This window comes from Mytilus edulis, chromosome 2 (genome assembly GCF_963676685.1).
Source record: "Mytilus edulis chromosome 2, xbMytEdul2.2, whole genome shotgun sequence".
NCBI classification, from domain to species: Eukaryota; Metazoa; Mollusca; class Bivalvia; order Mytilida; family Mytilidae; genus Mytilus; species Mytilus edulis.
In genome coordinates this window covers 78,629,291-78,645,255 of record NC_092345.1, presented here as the reverse complement: position 1 = coordinate 78,645,255, position 15,965 = coordinate 78,629,291, and the positions used below count along the sequence as shown (strand labels likewise).

The following is a 15,965-nucleotide window of genomic DNA, read 5'->3' as shown; positions in this document are numbered from 1 at the left end:
ATGATTTGCAAAAGAAAACCACATAACATGTAGTAAGCAATAAAACGGCTCGGTATGACAAATATAAACCAATTAAGAATAGAAAAAATAACACACTACAAAAATGAACAAAAAATCATTATTACAAGCAGCAACTTACGACAACCATTTCAGGGTTCGGGCGTATGACAGGCACATAAAGCTTGAGTTTATAACATATTTGTGTACTGAACCCGGATGTTTCTAAAAATCGATATGGAAATCATGCTCCAGAGCAATTCAGCTTGGATAAAATTTCACAGCTTAGGATAAACATTACATACAGCAATAACTTTTTAGCGAGTTTGTTATTTTTATGTAATGCTAAATGATATTTAGTTGCATACACTTTATTTGCAAAGATGTGTTGATTAAAAGCCTTTTATCCATTTTGTAACTTGCGTGTTTCAGTCTTAATTACCAGTACTAGCATTTTGTCATTGGATTTCTTGAAATAGAAGTTGTACACAAATTTTACGGAAGTTAATGGTTAATTATGATAACATTTCAATGTTCCTCTGCGTGCATGTGACACACTTAATTCTTTTTAATTGAAATTACAGAACATAAAGTTTAATGGAAATGGTCGGTAGCTATCCGATATAGAAAATAATCGCTAGGTGGTAAAATATAAAGAAAATCTAATAATTTTCTTCAGCTCTAACATGTATCTTATTCATTCATATAGAAATAAGAAGGTAACAGGGGATCGCAAAATAAAAGTAAGATAAGAATTATAATTGCATCAGCAATTGAACAAAGACATAAAGATAAAACTTAATTAAAAACAGCACACATCCATCAATAAAAAAAATTCAGACAGCAAATTGACTAATGAAAATAATTGTAGAAAACATCAAACATACCTAACATTCTTATGTAGAAAACAAATTAAAACATTTATCAATAAACTCATCATATATACCAGGACTAAATTCTGTATATACGCCAGAAGCCTACAGAAAAACGTGTCGAAATGCTACTCCGGAAGGGTCAGCACTTTCACTTTCACTAATGCCATCATATTTTCCAAAAAACTATCAGCATTTCTATAAGAACCAACAGTGTTTCTCTTTTTGTCGAATTGTTCCTTTATTTGTATGAGGCAAATTTCATTCAAGTGCATTTCAGAAAACCTATGAAAGAAGCTAGCACAATGCATTAACTTGATGTTCTGGTTCAAAGATGATGTCCTCTCACTAATTTATTCAAGGTTTGATGACTGTACATCTATCCCATCAAACTTCAAATACGAAATACTAGAAAAATCTAGTCTTTCTCATATCTTGACTTATAAATAGAAATTGACAAGAGGTCCGACTTGCTTTAGAACAAGACTTTTCGGCAAAAACGATAGGTGCCAAATACGGAGCAGGAACTGCTTACGCTTTCAGAGCCACCTGATGTTTGGTGTGGGTTTGTGTTGTTCGATCAGTCATGACTGTGTGTTCTATAGAGGATAGACAAGCCTTTTCGTCATTTTGTTTTTTGTCATGGCACTGCCTTTTTTCTTCGACTTATGAATTTGGAATGTCCCTTCGCAATTTTTGACTATTTTTAAAAATCACACAGGACTATTGATATTTCCCGTCTTATCCTATTAGAGTAAGACATCTTTAAATTTATACATAATCTAAATTGTTTAAGTTAACCCTTAAACATGATTCGATTTTAAAATCCAAAACTGAAACATTTTTTGCTAGTCAATTGTTAGAAACAAAAACCCCGTTACCAACAAAAACAACAAGAAGGGCTGCGAAATAACAACTCCACAAGTGTCAGTGGATATGTTAATGAAATTGTGATTGTGTACTTGTAAACGTTAATACAAGATTCAGTGCATGCATAAGATTTTATATATCCCAAAATAAAACGTCGCTACTAAATAATTCTTATGTGGTAATATAAATGTTATTTTAATTCAAATTTAATTCCCTTAGCACTATCGGCGAGTTTTGAAGACACATGCGTAATGGAGAACAATAATTTTAACGCCATGGTCCCCAGAAGCCACCACGTAGTTCAGGATTTGCCTGTGGATCACTCCCAGGAAATCTTACTGGTACTGAAGATTTGTCATACTCCGCCAGCATATCTAACATCTCCTTAACTATTTGTGGACGGCTTGCTGATAAATCTGTTGTCTCTAAAGGATCGTCTCTTATATTAAACAACCAAACGTTTTTCTTTCTTGAATCTTTCGGTGTTGTTCTTGCCAAACCCGTTCTAGGGTTTGGGTTATAATTTTTGTACCCTTAAATAAAAATAGATTATGATATTGAATGCAGCAACTTTGTAATAATTTTGTTTCTACTTATTCATGATAAACCTTTATACTTACCCCAAAACATGTATCTAATATTTACGAAAATACACCGTATACATTAATTCGACAACATCCAAATGAATATTCAATGTGTTGATCCCATGTGTATTGGTGACAGCCTCGTGCTTACAATTTTTTTTCTGCATCTAGAGGTTGAGAAAGAGACAGAAAAGGAGTGCCTTGCATACCAAAAAAAAAACAACAAAAATACAGGAAAATATTTTTTTCTTAATCTTTTACGCTAAATAATACGAAGTTTCTTTATAGATGTAATTACATAGTTCTTTTAAATATTTACCTGGTTTTCCAGTCAGAAGTTTGTAGTCTTTATATCGAATAGCAGCATGTTTCGTAGTATCAAAACTACTGTTAAACAATGGTCTGCCAAACCGACGCGCTAAAGGATCAATACCATGAAGAATGACATCTCTGGGGCTCTTCTCTCTCCCACTGATATATTCAATCAAAATTGAAAATAAATAAATACATGTATGTATTATGCTCAACTTACAACAATATAATAATATTTAAAAAATGCAGTAACATAACATTTGTTTAATACCGAACACTTAAAAACATTATTGAAAGAAAACATAACACAAATACAAAAATAAAGAAGTAGAAAAATAGTGAAAATATCTTGAGACTCGTGTTGCCGTTCTTGCTCATTTCGCATACAAGCTTACTAATATTTTTCAAATCTATATAAAAAAAAAAACATGTATAAGATATATACTAATAGTTATAATTTATTTTGATTTCTGTAGTCTCTCATCATTCTTAATAGAATGGTACTTGTATTTTAGTTTATAAAATTTCTGTTTCATTTAAATAAATAAAATGTATATATCATTTGTATATCATGATGATTGTTTTAATGTACATGATGTATTAGAAGTGTTGAAACTTTAATAAAATATCATAAAATAAAAATAAGTTAAACACAATAGGACTCCCGAAGAAGACATAAGGATATGAACAAATTACTCTTCTCGCCTAAACATTGGAGTTTAATTACCAAAAACATCTGATATTCAATTAATTATTTTGGAAATTAACGAAGTTAATGATGTACACCTCTGAGGAGCCAAAAATTTCTAGAATTAAATTTGGTTTCTTCAAGGATTTGTTCAGTACTTTACAAAGCCTTGGTTTCACTTGATTTTTTGGTTTATATAAATGTAAGAAAGTAATATGCATGATTCCAATCGTTATATTTCCATCATAATTTAAACGCAGAATACTGACATACCTTATCGCATCCCACTGATCAAATCCGTCGAGAGGTTTTACCCCTTCAAAGTTCCCTTGAGCCTGATTTACAAGTGTTGGAAACCAGTCAGTAACATGCATTAGTTCTCGAGACACTGTCCCTTTATTTCTTACTTGTCCGCCACACACAAATCCTACTCCACGAATTCCTCCTTCAAAATTACCTCCCTTGTTTCCTCGCAATGGATAATTATTGCCACCTCTACTGATTTGACCACCATTATCTTGAAAGAATAATTATTTAATAAAGTGTGGTCTGTCAGTACAAGCCAACTACAAGACAAAAAAAAATCAAAGATTGAAGGTGTTATGCTTGAAATGGTATAGAAGATATAGTAATGTTACATATCTTATGTAGGTATTTCCCTATAATATTTTTCGTAAGAACCTAGATTTTCAAGCTAAGGACAGAAAGAAACCGTACACAAATAATGTAGACGTAATATCAAGTGTCAAATTTACTTATAATGCAAAAATGCTGATATGTGTAATCCTAACCAAAAAAGAAATAGTATCATCATAATGAATTATTTATTCGTGAAAACGACTACGTAGCTTACATGTATATTGCCAACTTTATTTAATTATTGATTAAACCAATTTTGTGGAAAGTGTTATATATTTTGTTACCAAAATTTAAAAATATGAAATATAATCACAATTTTGTTTTGTTTTAGCAAAATTAATTTTACTACTACTGTCCCTTTAACATTTTGAAAACTATGAATCCCAAAAGTGTAAAATTTCAATATAAGAAACAATGAAATTGAAAGTTTAGTCTCATTAGATTAATATTTTTTCTGACAAAGGCCAAAAGGCTTAAAGCCAAAATTTGCTTGGATTATTTTATTGAAAATATTCGGACACATGTACTTTTGCAATAAATTAAGCAATTAAGCTGTGCTGTAAAATTCATTTTAAAATAGAAGTCTACAATAAGTGTTGTTTTTGTCAGTTGCAATTATAAATTAAAACGGGAGATAATCAGTCATTTTACTGTGAGAAGCTGGAAAATCGTTGTAATTATGTGCCAAATCTGTTGAGAGCTTTTAACTTTAACAGAATGGCCCTACCTGTTGAAAAGATAAAGATAGTATTCTCCCAGAGTCCCTTTCTTTTTAGGGCTCTCGTTATGTTACCAACACCTTCGTCTAACGCAGAAACCATTCCTTTCAAAAGAACAAAAATGTCAATTGTACGTAATTGTAAAAATCAACATCTTTGTGTTTCATGTCGAACAATCAATTATGTCATTAATTCATTCGTTACTCGTGTCCTTTTTCGCTACGAGGTTATAATAAAAAAAGGTCCTGAAATTGTTTTACAAATTAACCTTTGTTGTGTATTTTGATTAATATTTATGCATTCGGTGATTAGGTTTATATTGGACAATGTGCAAATGTTTTACACAAGGTTACAGACTGTTTATTTTAGTCATATTTCATTCCTTTCATAGTATCAATAACATGAAGATAGACCAAGATCTGAAGCATCTACATCATGTGGAGCAAACAATGTTTATTTGAACAAACTTCGAACGCAAGACATGACTGTTTAAACTGTTGCTCAATTTAAGTATTTGGATACTGAATCTTGTCATACAGTAAGTTTGAGATGCCTATATTGTGTTTCACTCGGCGTTTCCGGAAAAAAAAGTTTACGTTTCCGCAAAGAAATATCTTACTTTTCCGGAAAAAAAGTAACTATTCCGGAAAAAATAAATTATTGCTTTTCCGCAAATAATTGAGGAATACCTGTTGATCGAAAGCAAAGCCATAATATAAAATAAATATTAAGTAAGTCAAAGGTCATCATAACATGCAAGTAAAATTCATCATTTAAATCTATAAAAACGTATGTTCAAAAGTCAGCACTAATCAGAAATATCTTGATATGAGTTCATAAGTCAGTTCTGGCAGAATATTTGTAACCAACACGCCGCACAAAGTCCACAGTAGTACATTCACAGTTTACAAGTTTTGTATTTTGTTCAAGAAGGAAGTCCATCTTCTCCTTTTCACATTTCCAAACGGGTGCTTTTACAGTTAGAGTTCTCATCTTTATGTAAGATGTTGTTTGCAGTTTCAATAACACATCGATAAAAACAAAAATGTTAGGATGGCTAGCGTAAAACTGCTCGTTCAAGTGGGCATGAAAAGACTCGGCACTATTCGTGTTTTCGTAACAGCAGTATGCATTACACATTCAAAGTCATTATGAACTACCTCGGGCTGGTGAGTTATTCTTCGGGTAGTGCACACATCAATAAGCCGATCCAACAGTTTCGTGTAACATTCCTCGGATTTAAGTGGAAGTAACGCAAATATAAGACGAATGTAGTTACCATTTTTACATCCATTTATCGAATAAACTAAGTTGGTAGAAGAATTTCGGACAGGATTTAAATGTGCCATCTATGAAAATATCAGTCATTTCATTACATAGACATACCAAGTTGGTGAAACATGAAAGTATAACGATTCCCGAATCAAATTCATTGACTAATTAAAAGTGAAAATAAGTCTCAGTTTTGTTAGTATTCAAATCTATATGTCTTAATGTCTCGTGAATTTCTAATCTACATTTAGGTAATTTTGGAAACTGCTTTCGCCTGTCTCTGTATAAGGGCATAGCAACATTTTTCAAGTCAATACATTTTCAAATATTTATAATTTACCAGGTAAATTTCCGGAAAAGTAATAAATGCAAATTGCTGAAACGTTTACTTTAAATTTGCGGAAACGTAGCATTGGGTCTTTGAAAAATTAGCGGAAATGCAATACGCCCGTTTCACTGAAGGTATCATACGTTTACTCATCCATGACGAAATGACGTATCACTCATACGTTCACGCATACATAACGAAAGAACTCTTTATCGACTATTGGCTAGCTTTATTTTTTTTTAATTATGGATTCGAATTTAAATTCATCGTACAACACCATTGCCAATATATTATGTCATTTAACTTTAAAACTTAAACTGCCAAGGTAACTGTCTTATATCCAAGTCGATATGAGAAGATAACTATGTTTGGGTAGCTGTCTTATATCTAAGTCGATATGAGAAGATAATTATGTTTGGGTAGCTGTCTTATATTTAAGTCGATATGAGAAGATAATTATGTTTGGGTAGTTGTATTATATCCAAGTCGATATGAGAAGAAAATTATGTTTGGGTAGCTTTCTTATATCCAAGTCGATATGAGAAGATAATTATGTTTGGGTAGCTGTCTTATATCTAAGTCGATTTGAGAAGATAATTATGTTTGGGTAGCTGTCTTATATCCAAGTCGATATGAAAAGATAATTATGTTTGGGTAGCTGTCTTATATCCAAGTCGATATGAGAAGATAATTATGTTTGGGTAGCTGTCTTATATCCAAGTCGATATGAGAAGATAATTATGTTTGGGTAGCTGTCTTGTATGTAAGTCGATTTGAGAAGATAATTATGTTTGGGTAGCTGTCTTAATATATCTAAGTCGATATGAGAAGATAATTATGTTTGGGTAGCTGTCTTATATCTAAGTCGATATGAGAAGATAATTATGTTTGGGTAGCTGTCTTATATCCAAGTCGATATGAGAAGATAATTATGTTTGGGTAGCTGTCTTATATCTAAGTGGATATGAGAAAACATGTGTTTGGGTAACTGTCATATCTAAGTGGGTAACTTCTAGATATCACGAGCAAACATGTGTTTTTGGTACCTGTCTTAATCTAAGTGGATATTTCATGAGATTGTCTCTTACCTGCATACTGTCGTCTATGTATATCCGGAATAGTATTTTTGTATGGATGAATATATCTCTTTGGTGCTTGTAGAGGGGAATGAGGAGCTTGATATGGTACATACATGAACAAAGGCTGCGGATGACACCAAAAAAATAATGCAATACTGTATTAATCTTCAATAATAAATAGATAAAATAGCTATTAAAGGACTGAAATGTATATGTTCATAAAACAGATAAACACTATCCTTTTTCTGTACTCACGGTTACCTTAAAATTGACTAATATGTTATATTTTTCCATGTAACAAATAACCTTTATTTTTCTTTTAAATATTAATGTATAAAAAGAATTCAAATGCTAACAAATGTCTTGGGTTTTATTTGTTCTAATTAGTGTATAAGTATATCAAATAACTTTTTGTAGCGGATAATTGCTCCGTTTTGAAGAAAATTAAAAGCGATATCATGGTGTTTAATTCAAGACAGAAATCCCCCCTGCTGAAAGCAAAAGCAACGTCGATTTACAGAATAGTTTAAGATTTCGAGAAATAAGTATTAACTTATTGTTGCATCAAGAAATATACCTTAGACGATTGGTGACTATCGATGATATCCACAGCTCGTCGTGAAAACAGAGTTGTCGAATATTCACGATTGGTTCGTATTTGACGTTCATTTTCCCTAAAATCAACCCCGCACATTCCTCGGTCACAACGTCTGTGATGATAGTGGGATTTAGAACCGACCAGAAAACCTGTTTTGAAAAAGAACGAACATGAATCGACAAAATTATATTATTGTTTTTTTTTTCGTTTTTTTTTTCTTTTTTCTATAAATTCGTATATTGCAAGTCAATTCTTCAGTGTTTATTAACTTATTCAAAGAACGAATTACAAGCAGATTTAAATTTCATAATCATTACCAGGCAAACAAATGATTTCATCTTTATGCATGAACATTAAATGACTGAGACTTTAAGGGGGTGAATTTCATATTTATGATTTCTTGTTACACATGGAAAATCTTGACGATATCATTACTCATTTTTAATATTTCCGTGTGGTTTTTTTTTTCAAAGTGGTTGGTCTTTTAAATATGCATTATAGAGATAACGTATGATTTCCAATGATACAAATATCCATCACGTATAAAAAAAAAGTTCGTCTATTGGTTAGCTGCATGTTTTTTTTATATTCATAGTTTTAATTTTTAAACCTTTAATTTGTTCTTTATGATGTACCTTTGTCTTTGCTTTTTTGATATCGCTTAACTTAATATGTAAATTATATAATTAGATTCACCATAAAATGTATCAAATCCTCGTCGTGTTGGAAGAAATTCATTTTTGTAGAAACCAAGATGCCATTTCCCAATACAGTGTGTGCTATATCCAGCCTGTTGAATTTTATCTGCTATAGTCAGACTATCGGTTGGCAAGGCAGTCGGTTTAGATGGCTGTATATTACCATGTTGCATTCCAGTACGAATCTGTAAATACATGTGGAAACCATAAAATTAAATCAAGTTTTGTACCAGTGAGATATTACATTTGTTTATGGCACAAATTGACATTTAATCAGTTCCAGATGAAATAAAAAAATCATCGTATACCACGATCTATACAGGCCTAGAATTGTACTAATCATGTCCAATTATATGACACGATAGAACATTCAAATGTTTATATTCCTAGTTTGTCCCCAGCGTAATGCGTTCGTCCATCCGTCTGTCCGTCCGGTTTTGTTGACGCTCTCGCGTGTATATTACTTGTTTAGTTTTTATAAAACTTATAGCATAGCTTTATGCAAGCAATGTCTCAGACAAGTTCGAAAATCAGTGCTGATCATTTATTCTTAAAAGGGTTATAATTATGCCTCTCGGGAATATTGATTATATTGGAAATTGCATCGCATTTGCTCTGAACCCTTCACTTCTTTAAGATAGTTGAAAAAAGTTTTAAAGAAAAAAAGAGTTTTCGTTATTGCCCTTGGAAAGATAATGGATAGATGAAATATATGCAACGCGGGTAACATTGGAACTCTATTTTATTTATTATACTGCATTGATAAGTTTTATGCAAAAAGTACTTGTAGATGGCATTGGTAAAAATTTTAATATAAAGGACTTGAAATACATTTTGGTTAGTACAAGTTGAATATTCAGATTCGTAATTATACATCACTACGATTTAAACTTCACTGTATCTATTAATAAATGACGACACTATTGGCAAAGGAAAGACTGCAGATCTTTATTATTTATTATTGATTATGTATTTTGCCTGTTACACATGTATATATGTGTCTGAGTGTTTCAAAATAAAGTTATTATTTTTCTGTTATTTTACTTTCCACTCTTGAACACATTGTTTTTAAGGATTGACATTACAATAAAAGATTAAAAAAAAAAGGATGAATTCATCAAAAAAAGGTAAGGCAAGCTTAATCGTGTTAATGTAAGTAGTATTTAAATTAAAAAAAATCAATGCTCAATGCAACATTGAAACAAAATGAATTCCTGTACAATGTAGCGCCTGTGCTTAAAGTCATAAATGTCCCCAACTAATTAGTGACATCTGATGTAATATTTCTACTGGTTACCACTTTTTAGGCTTTAACTTCCCCGTCCTTTGGTCTCTGGTGGAGAGTTGTCTCATTGAAAGATTGGAAGGTCTACGACTTGGACATATATCTGTGTCCATAAAATAATTGTGATCGGAATAATAGGAACGGTTCAGCATAAGACGATAGAACAGACAAGATATAATATAATAAACATAGTACATATAAAAATCAAGACATGTATAATGATTTCCGATGAGACGACTGTCCACAGAGATCACTAAATGGCAGGGATTTTAGCAGCTTTATATGTTTCCGTTCAGCAGGTGCAATAATAACCAAAACTATACCATTTAACAAGGTATAAAAGTCTCTGGTAAGACACATTGCAAACAGAAAAGCATCGGCCTGGTTTATAATAAAACCAAACATAAAAAACAAATCTGACAGACAAAACAAATGACCAACACTGCATTGATTGTCCTTTTATTAGTGTCTCATAAGTCGTTTTTGTGGTTTTTTATGTGTATGTATCTATATAATTTTGCTTATTTTCTTGTCAATTTAAAATATGTGAGATCTTAATAAACTATTTACTTACTTTACTTTCTTCCTCTGTTTTAAGCGTGGCATTATTTAATTGTCGCAAATCATGAATTATATGGTCATAATTATAAATTAAATGTTTACAAAACTTAAAATTTTGAAATTCTAAGGCTTTTCTACACCAGGAATAGATTACTTTAGCTGTATTTGGCAAAAATTTTAGATGTTTTTGATCCTCAATGTTTTCAACTTCTTACTTTATTTGTGCTTTTTAACTGTTTATTCGGGCGACATTACTGATGAGTCTTTTGTAGACGAAACGCGCGTTTGGCGAAAATACATAATTTCAATTTTGGTATCTATGATGAGTTTATTTATTATCAACTATTAAAACAGGACATGATCTTTTGAAGCTGCAAAATGAAATTATGTATATCATAGTCTATACTACTCTTACCTGGTATCTTCCAGACAAGAGACATGATCTAGTAGGTGTACATATTGGTTGTACATAATAGTTTTCTAATTTAACTCCTTCGTTTGCCAACCTATCTAAGTTAGGGGTACGGATCTCTGATCCGTGATATCCAATGTCATTAAATCCATAATCATCTACCAGAATAAAGATAATATTGGGCTTACTCAATACCACATCCTGTAAGACAGTTAATAACAGCGCAACACAGAACATTAAGACCTCTTGGGTGAATTATAATCGAAGGAAGATTTCATAAACAGAAAGTTACATTTATGTAAACGTCACGGGGATGTTCATAATGCGATTTCGGAACAGATGTATGCTATGGAAATCAAAATTTTCTATGCATGCATTTTTTTCAATCGGTTATTTGTTTTCAGAACAGATGGACGGAGGAAGAAGGGGAATATCATTTCCATTGACAAATATATATTGAAATAATAAATATGTAAGTAGACGTATAATTGAAATGAAAATACACGATTTTCAATGTCATCAATTATGCGAACAGAATCGTCTTTTCCTGAGTTATAAATAATAAAATAAAGAAAGAAATATGACTGGAAAATTTATTATCGTTTATGCATTAAATAAAGAAATCATACATTATAGACATGTAAGATAAAACAGTTAAATCAACAGCTTGGCAAAAAACTAGTTCATAAATATTATGTCTATTATGCATTATAAAATTGCTGAACCCAACCGCAATAAATATCAATCTGTCAGACTTTAATCAGTCTTCTAAGATTAATGTACACTTTTATGTGAAAAAAACAAAGTCTTAGATATCCATCATTATTTCAAAGCTGCTTCGATCGTTGAAGATCGAAAATCTAAAATTTGAAATCTGTGCAAGTTATCATCAGACTTACAAAGGGTAAACATAATTTATATTTGAAATTCTGACAGTTGGACAATTTTCAACAACTTCCAAACAATCACACTCAAAAGTTCAGGAATTTCTGTTTTATTGAAGACATATATGGTCAGTAAAGGATATGTTTGTAGATTTAGAGAAGGTTTTGTTTTGTGAAGATAAAGACGTATTTCATTTTCGATAATTCATATGGTGGTTCAGCTTTGTAGGTTTTTTTAAAACGGTTTTGTCTCATTAAATGGTGTGAATTAATGGTTTCTAGTTGGTTCACTTCTCCACCATACATGTACTGTAAGTAAAAATATTAAGGAAAACAACCGCATATTTCTCTACTGGTGAAATATCTCCAAGAATAGTCATCAGATCATCATATAGTTCCTCATTCTTATTAATACGAGTTTAGAAAATACTCCTCCTCAATTCTACGAAGATAAATAAAGAAATAAATGGGAAACTAGGATAACATCTTTCTCGTGTGACGTTAGGTGGATTTGACTGCTAATTTTAACAAATCATTATCGCCCAGTAGGCTCTCAATGTATTAAATTGGGAAATTTTGGGGTTGTGCGTTCCTCGTGAAGCTGCACCCAGATACGTGCTTTGAACGCATCAAATTTAAAAAGTGTTATATACTTTTAACATAACAACAGTTTTGACTTTTTAGCACTATAGGATCCTCGCTAAATAACCATACTATATAAGCATGATAAGGGATACTACTGCAACTGCAACAACTTTTTTTACTTATAACCCACCAATGGAAAAATACTTAAATTTAACTTATAATTGCAAAATCATATGCATAATATTCATTAAATCAAAGTCAGTTGGTATTTTGCACATTTGGGTTTGTCTATGTTATATATTTCCTTCTTCCTTTGTTTTGTTTTGTTTTGTTTTGTTTTGTTTTGTTTTGTTTTGTTTTGTTTTTGTTTGTTTGTTGTCATTTATTGATTGTTGGTTTGTTGGTTTGTTTTGTTTGTTTGCATTTTTTTGGGGTCTTTATTTTAATCAATATGAACTTAGTTGATCGAAATGTTTGAATAAATCAAGACAAGCATTTTAGTTTTAATTTAAGCATAAATTATCTTATTGTGACTATTCTTATGATGGACAGTATGCATCAGAAATTCTACGTTTAAGATTCAATAAATAAGCATTCGAATCATTAAAAAAAATCAATGAGAACGAATATGTTTGTAATTCAAAGCAAACAATTGAATATAATTGGTGACACTATTACAATAATCGATTTAAGAAATTAAAGTTGGTTGATGGACAAGAAATTGCGTTTAATGTTTAAAATATTAAATCTGAATCTTAATGACTAGAATAGGCTGACATCACATGTTGTGGAAGACATTATAGTAAACGCTTTTTGGAGCTTTAAACTGCATGTTTTACCGCTTCTTAAGTTTATTTAATAAAAATATAGATTTGTGTCACAATTATTGAATTCATTGTATAAATGCTACACATATCATTTATTAATACTAAATGCATAAAACAAATTAAAAAATACCATCGAAAATAATGTCGTTAAGGGAGCTACCATTTGATTTTTATGAGGGGGGGGGGGTTAGGATGATTTTTTTTTAAATGCACGACAGGCATTTTAGTAATAAAAAAGTGGGAGGAGGACAATTTATGTAAAAAAAAGTTAGGATAAACTGACAAAAAAGGTCGGACCTTATAGAGTGAAAGATAAAAAGGCAGGACAGAGATAAAAACTTTAAAAAAAAAATGCTGGACCCACCCCAATAAAATCAAATGGTAGCTCCATAAACATAGGAACAGCATATTAAATGAAAAGCTTAAACACATACTTAAGAGATGTTTTACATTTAAGATATCCATGATTTTGTAATTAATAAGGGATACACAAAAGCTTCTCGATTGCTTGAGGATCACTGAAGGGACATTAATTGTCGAAATGCGCATCTGGTACATTTAAATTGGCACCGTAAATATTATTATTGATACAAATGTCAAATATTATCATCATCATCTGATTCGTTATCACGTGGAGATAAACACTTGGAAAATCTTCTTTCAGATGGTTCCTGAACTAGACGTGGCAAAACTTGTTCGTGATATTTTCCTTTTACGTTACCAACAGGTTTATAACATGCCACTACAATCACGCGCTTTCCTTTCACTGTCATACCAAATCCTACTTCCTTTGTGTCCTTCCAGATCAGCTGTGTAAAATTTCGGCACTCTGAAAGTTTATAAAATCATTATTATGATGTTATGTTTAATATTACAACAGATGTATGTTTCATAATAATCCATAATTTTGAGTGATTGAAAGCCTCGAAATTTCGAGGCATGGGGCTTCTAATACAACTTTTCAAAAATGCATGGGAAACTTAATGGGGGAAAAAATGCTATGAATCGCAAGTTCATGATCGTAGCAAAGTATAAGAATTGAATGCTTCTATTTGCAATTTTATTAGGGTATAAAAATGTAAATCGTTGAATTTAGCGAAACACTTAACATACATTGCTGGCAAATCTTTGAAGATACACTTTACAATTCAATGTATTTTCTTACTTGTCTTGGTTCGATTTGGAGGATCGTTGTCGTAATAACTATATTGCTCTATTTCATCATACCAATCTTTTGTCACCTCCTTCCCTGTTTAAAAAGATATAACGTTACATGCATTACATTCGATATACACAGTCACCTATGAAAGTTGAAAATAAAAGCAAAAACAGTTGTAATATACTTAGGATGTCATAATGTTGAATAACAGTTATGGACGTTCGCTGCTTTAGTTTTTACCTTTTTTTTTGCCAGATATTCGGAAGTCCTCTGGTTTTATCCAGGTAGTGCCATTAAAAAACATTGCCAATTACCCCCTAATTTTCTTTCCATGATTTGATTACATTTAGTTGAACATTTCACTTTGAAAATTTTGTTAAATCCTTGTTATTTTTTCAGTGTTTTGAAAAAAAAAGAGGCGCCAATGAAAATGTACGAAAAATCGAGAGAATTTATTTCCAGCCAAATTTAATTTCTTTATTTATATACTATCAATTCATAGCAGTCTTTTAAAAAGCTTGTTATTTTAGAACAGAGGTGCGAATATCCTAAAAACTGTTTTGTCTAAAATAGCGTTTGCATTTTTCTGCTTAGAGTTTGTACCAGATTTAGAGTAGCCTTCCAATCATCCAATAAAATTAGTCTTTATTCATCGTATAACTTCCTGTTTGACATTTCCTACTAAGAGTATATCGTATTGATCAGAAAAGGTAATTTCACCCACAACAAACATGTTACGTATGATTATGGTGTTATTTATTATGTGATTATTATTTACAAGAATAAAAAGTACAGGTCTATATGGTGGCTCACCTGGTTTATTCATTGTGTCCTTATTTGTACCGGCTGTTCGAAAGTCATAAATCGATGAAGGAAAACAAATCCGGGTAAAAATAAAACCGAGAGAAACACATCAACTGTAAGAGGAAAACAACAGAAACACTGAAGTGCACCAAAAAACAAGTAACAATGCAACACACACAGAAACAAATTATAAGACTTGGTACATGACATTTTAGAAAAATGATGGGTTGCACCTTGTTTTGTGGCTAGCCAAACTTCGCGCCTTTATGGCATTGTTAAGTATAACACTAAAATGACAATATTACATGACAGGAATACAGCGCATTATCATTTCACCACAAGACAACACAACATAATTTTAGTTTTTTAAATGGCATCTTCGCCTGCAATCACACTGTAAAACCATTCCAACCCAAACTGACAAACGTTGTTATAAAAAAATTGTTTATCAGCAAACACATTGTTACAAGACTTACAATAAGGGGGTGGGTTGTGTATTTACTACAAGGTAATGATATGGCCGTCAAGGTTGGAGATTGAACCCAAGACCAACTACAGTTACAGAAACAAGGATACAATAAAAAAAAACTTAACTCGTCTGTTAAGATCAGAGAACTAACAAACATCTGCAAGCATGAATCGTGTCAGTGAAGACTAAACGCAAGCTGACAACATGATAAGTATTCTGAGCACGAGAACACACCTAAAAGGTGAATGCTGGAAACCGGAAAGCTTGCTAGCTATTAGGGAATGTAGATAAACTAGTTATTGTTAACAAATAACCACTACAGG

The 15,965-nt window shown here is 31.5% G+C and overlaps 1 protein-coding gene across 1 annotated transcript; it reads right to left on the bottom strand.

Moving 5' to 3' along the window:
* Positions 1-1,907: 1,907 nt before the first annotated feature.
* On the bottom strand, positions 1,908-11,191 carry LOC139513026 (arylsulfatase J-like). Its single transcript, XM_071301107.1, has 8 exons — positions 10,918-11,191; positions 8,655-8,841; positions 7,938-8,107; positions 7,370-7,484; positions 4,690-4,785; positions 3,597-3,840; positions 2,643-2,794; positions 1,908-2,272 (listed from the first exon to the last, which is right to left on the bottom strand). Exons 1-8 carry the CDS (start codon positions 11,149-11,151, stop codon positions 2,007-2,009), a joined length of 1,464 nt encoding a protein of 487 aa, XP_071157208.1. The 5' UTR covers positions 11,152-11,191; the 3' UTR covers positions 1,908-2,006.
* Positions 11,192-15,965: the final 4,774 nt, after the last annotated feature.

Coding starts and splice junctions, on each gene's coding strand:
- LOC139513026 (XM_071301107.1), bottom strand. CDS start 11,151: ATGTTCTGTGTTGCGCTGTTATTAACTGTCTTACAGGATGTGGTATTG. Junction 8,108..8,654: donor AGGATTTGATACATTTTATG/GTGAATCTAATT, acceptor TTTTCAAAACAG/GTTTTCTGGTCGGTTCTAAA. Junction 4,786..7,369: donor ACATAGACGACAGTATGCAG/GTAAGAGACAAT, acceptor TTCTTTTGAAAG/GAATGGTTTCTGCGTTAGAC.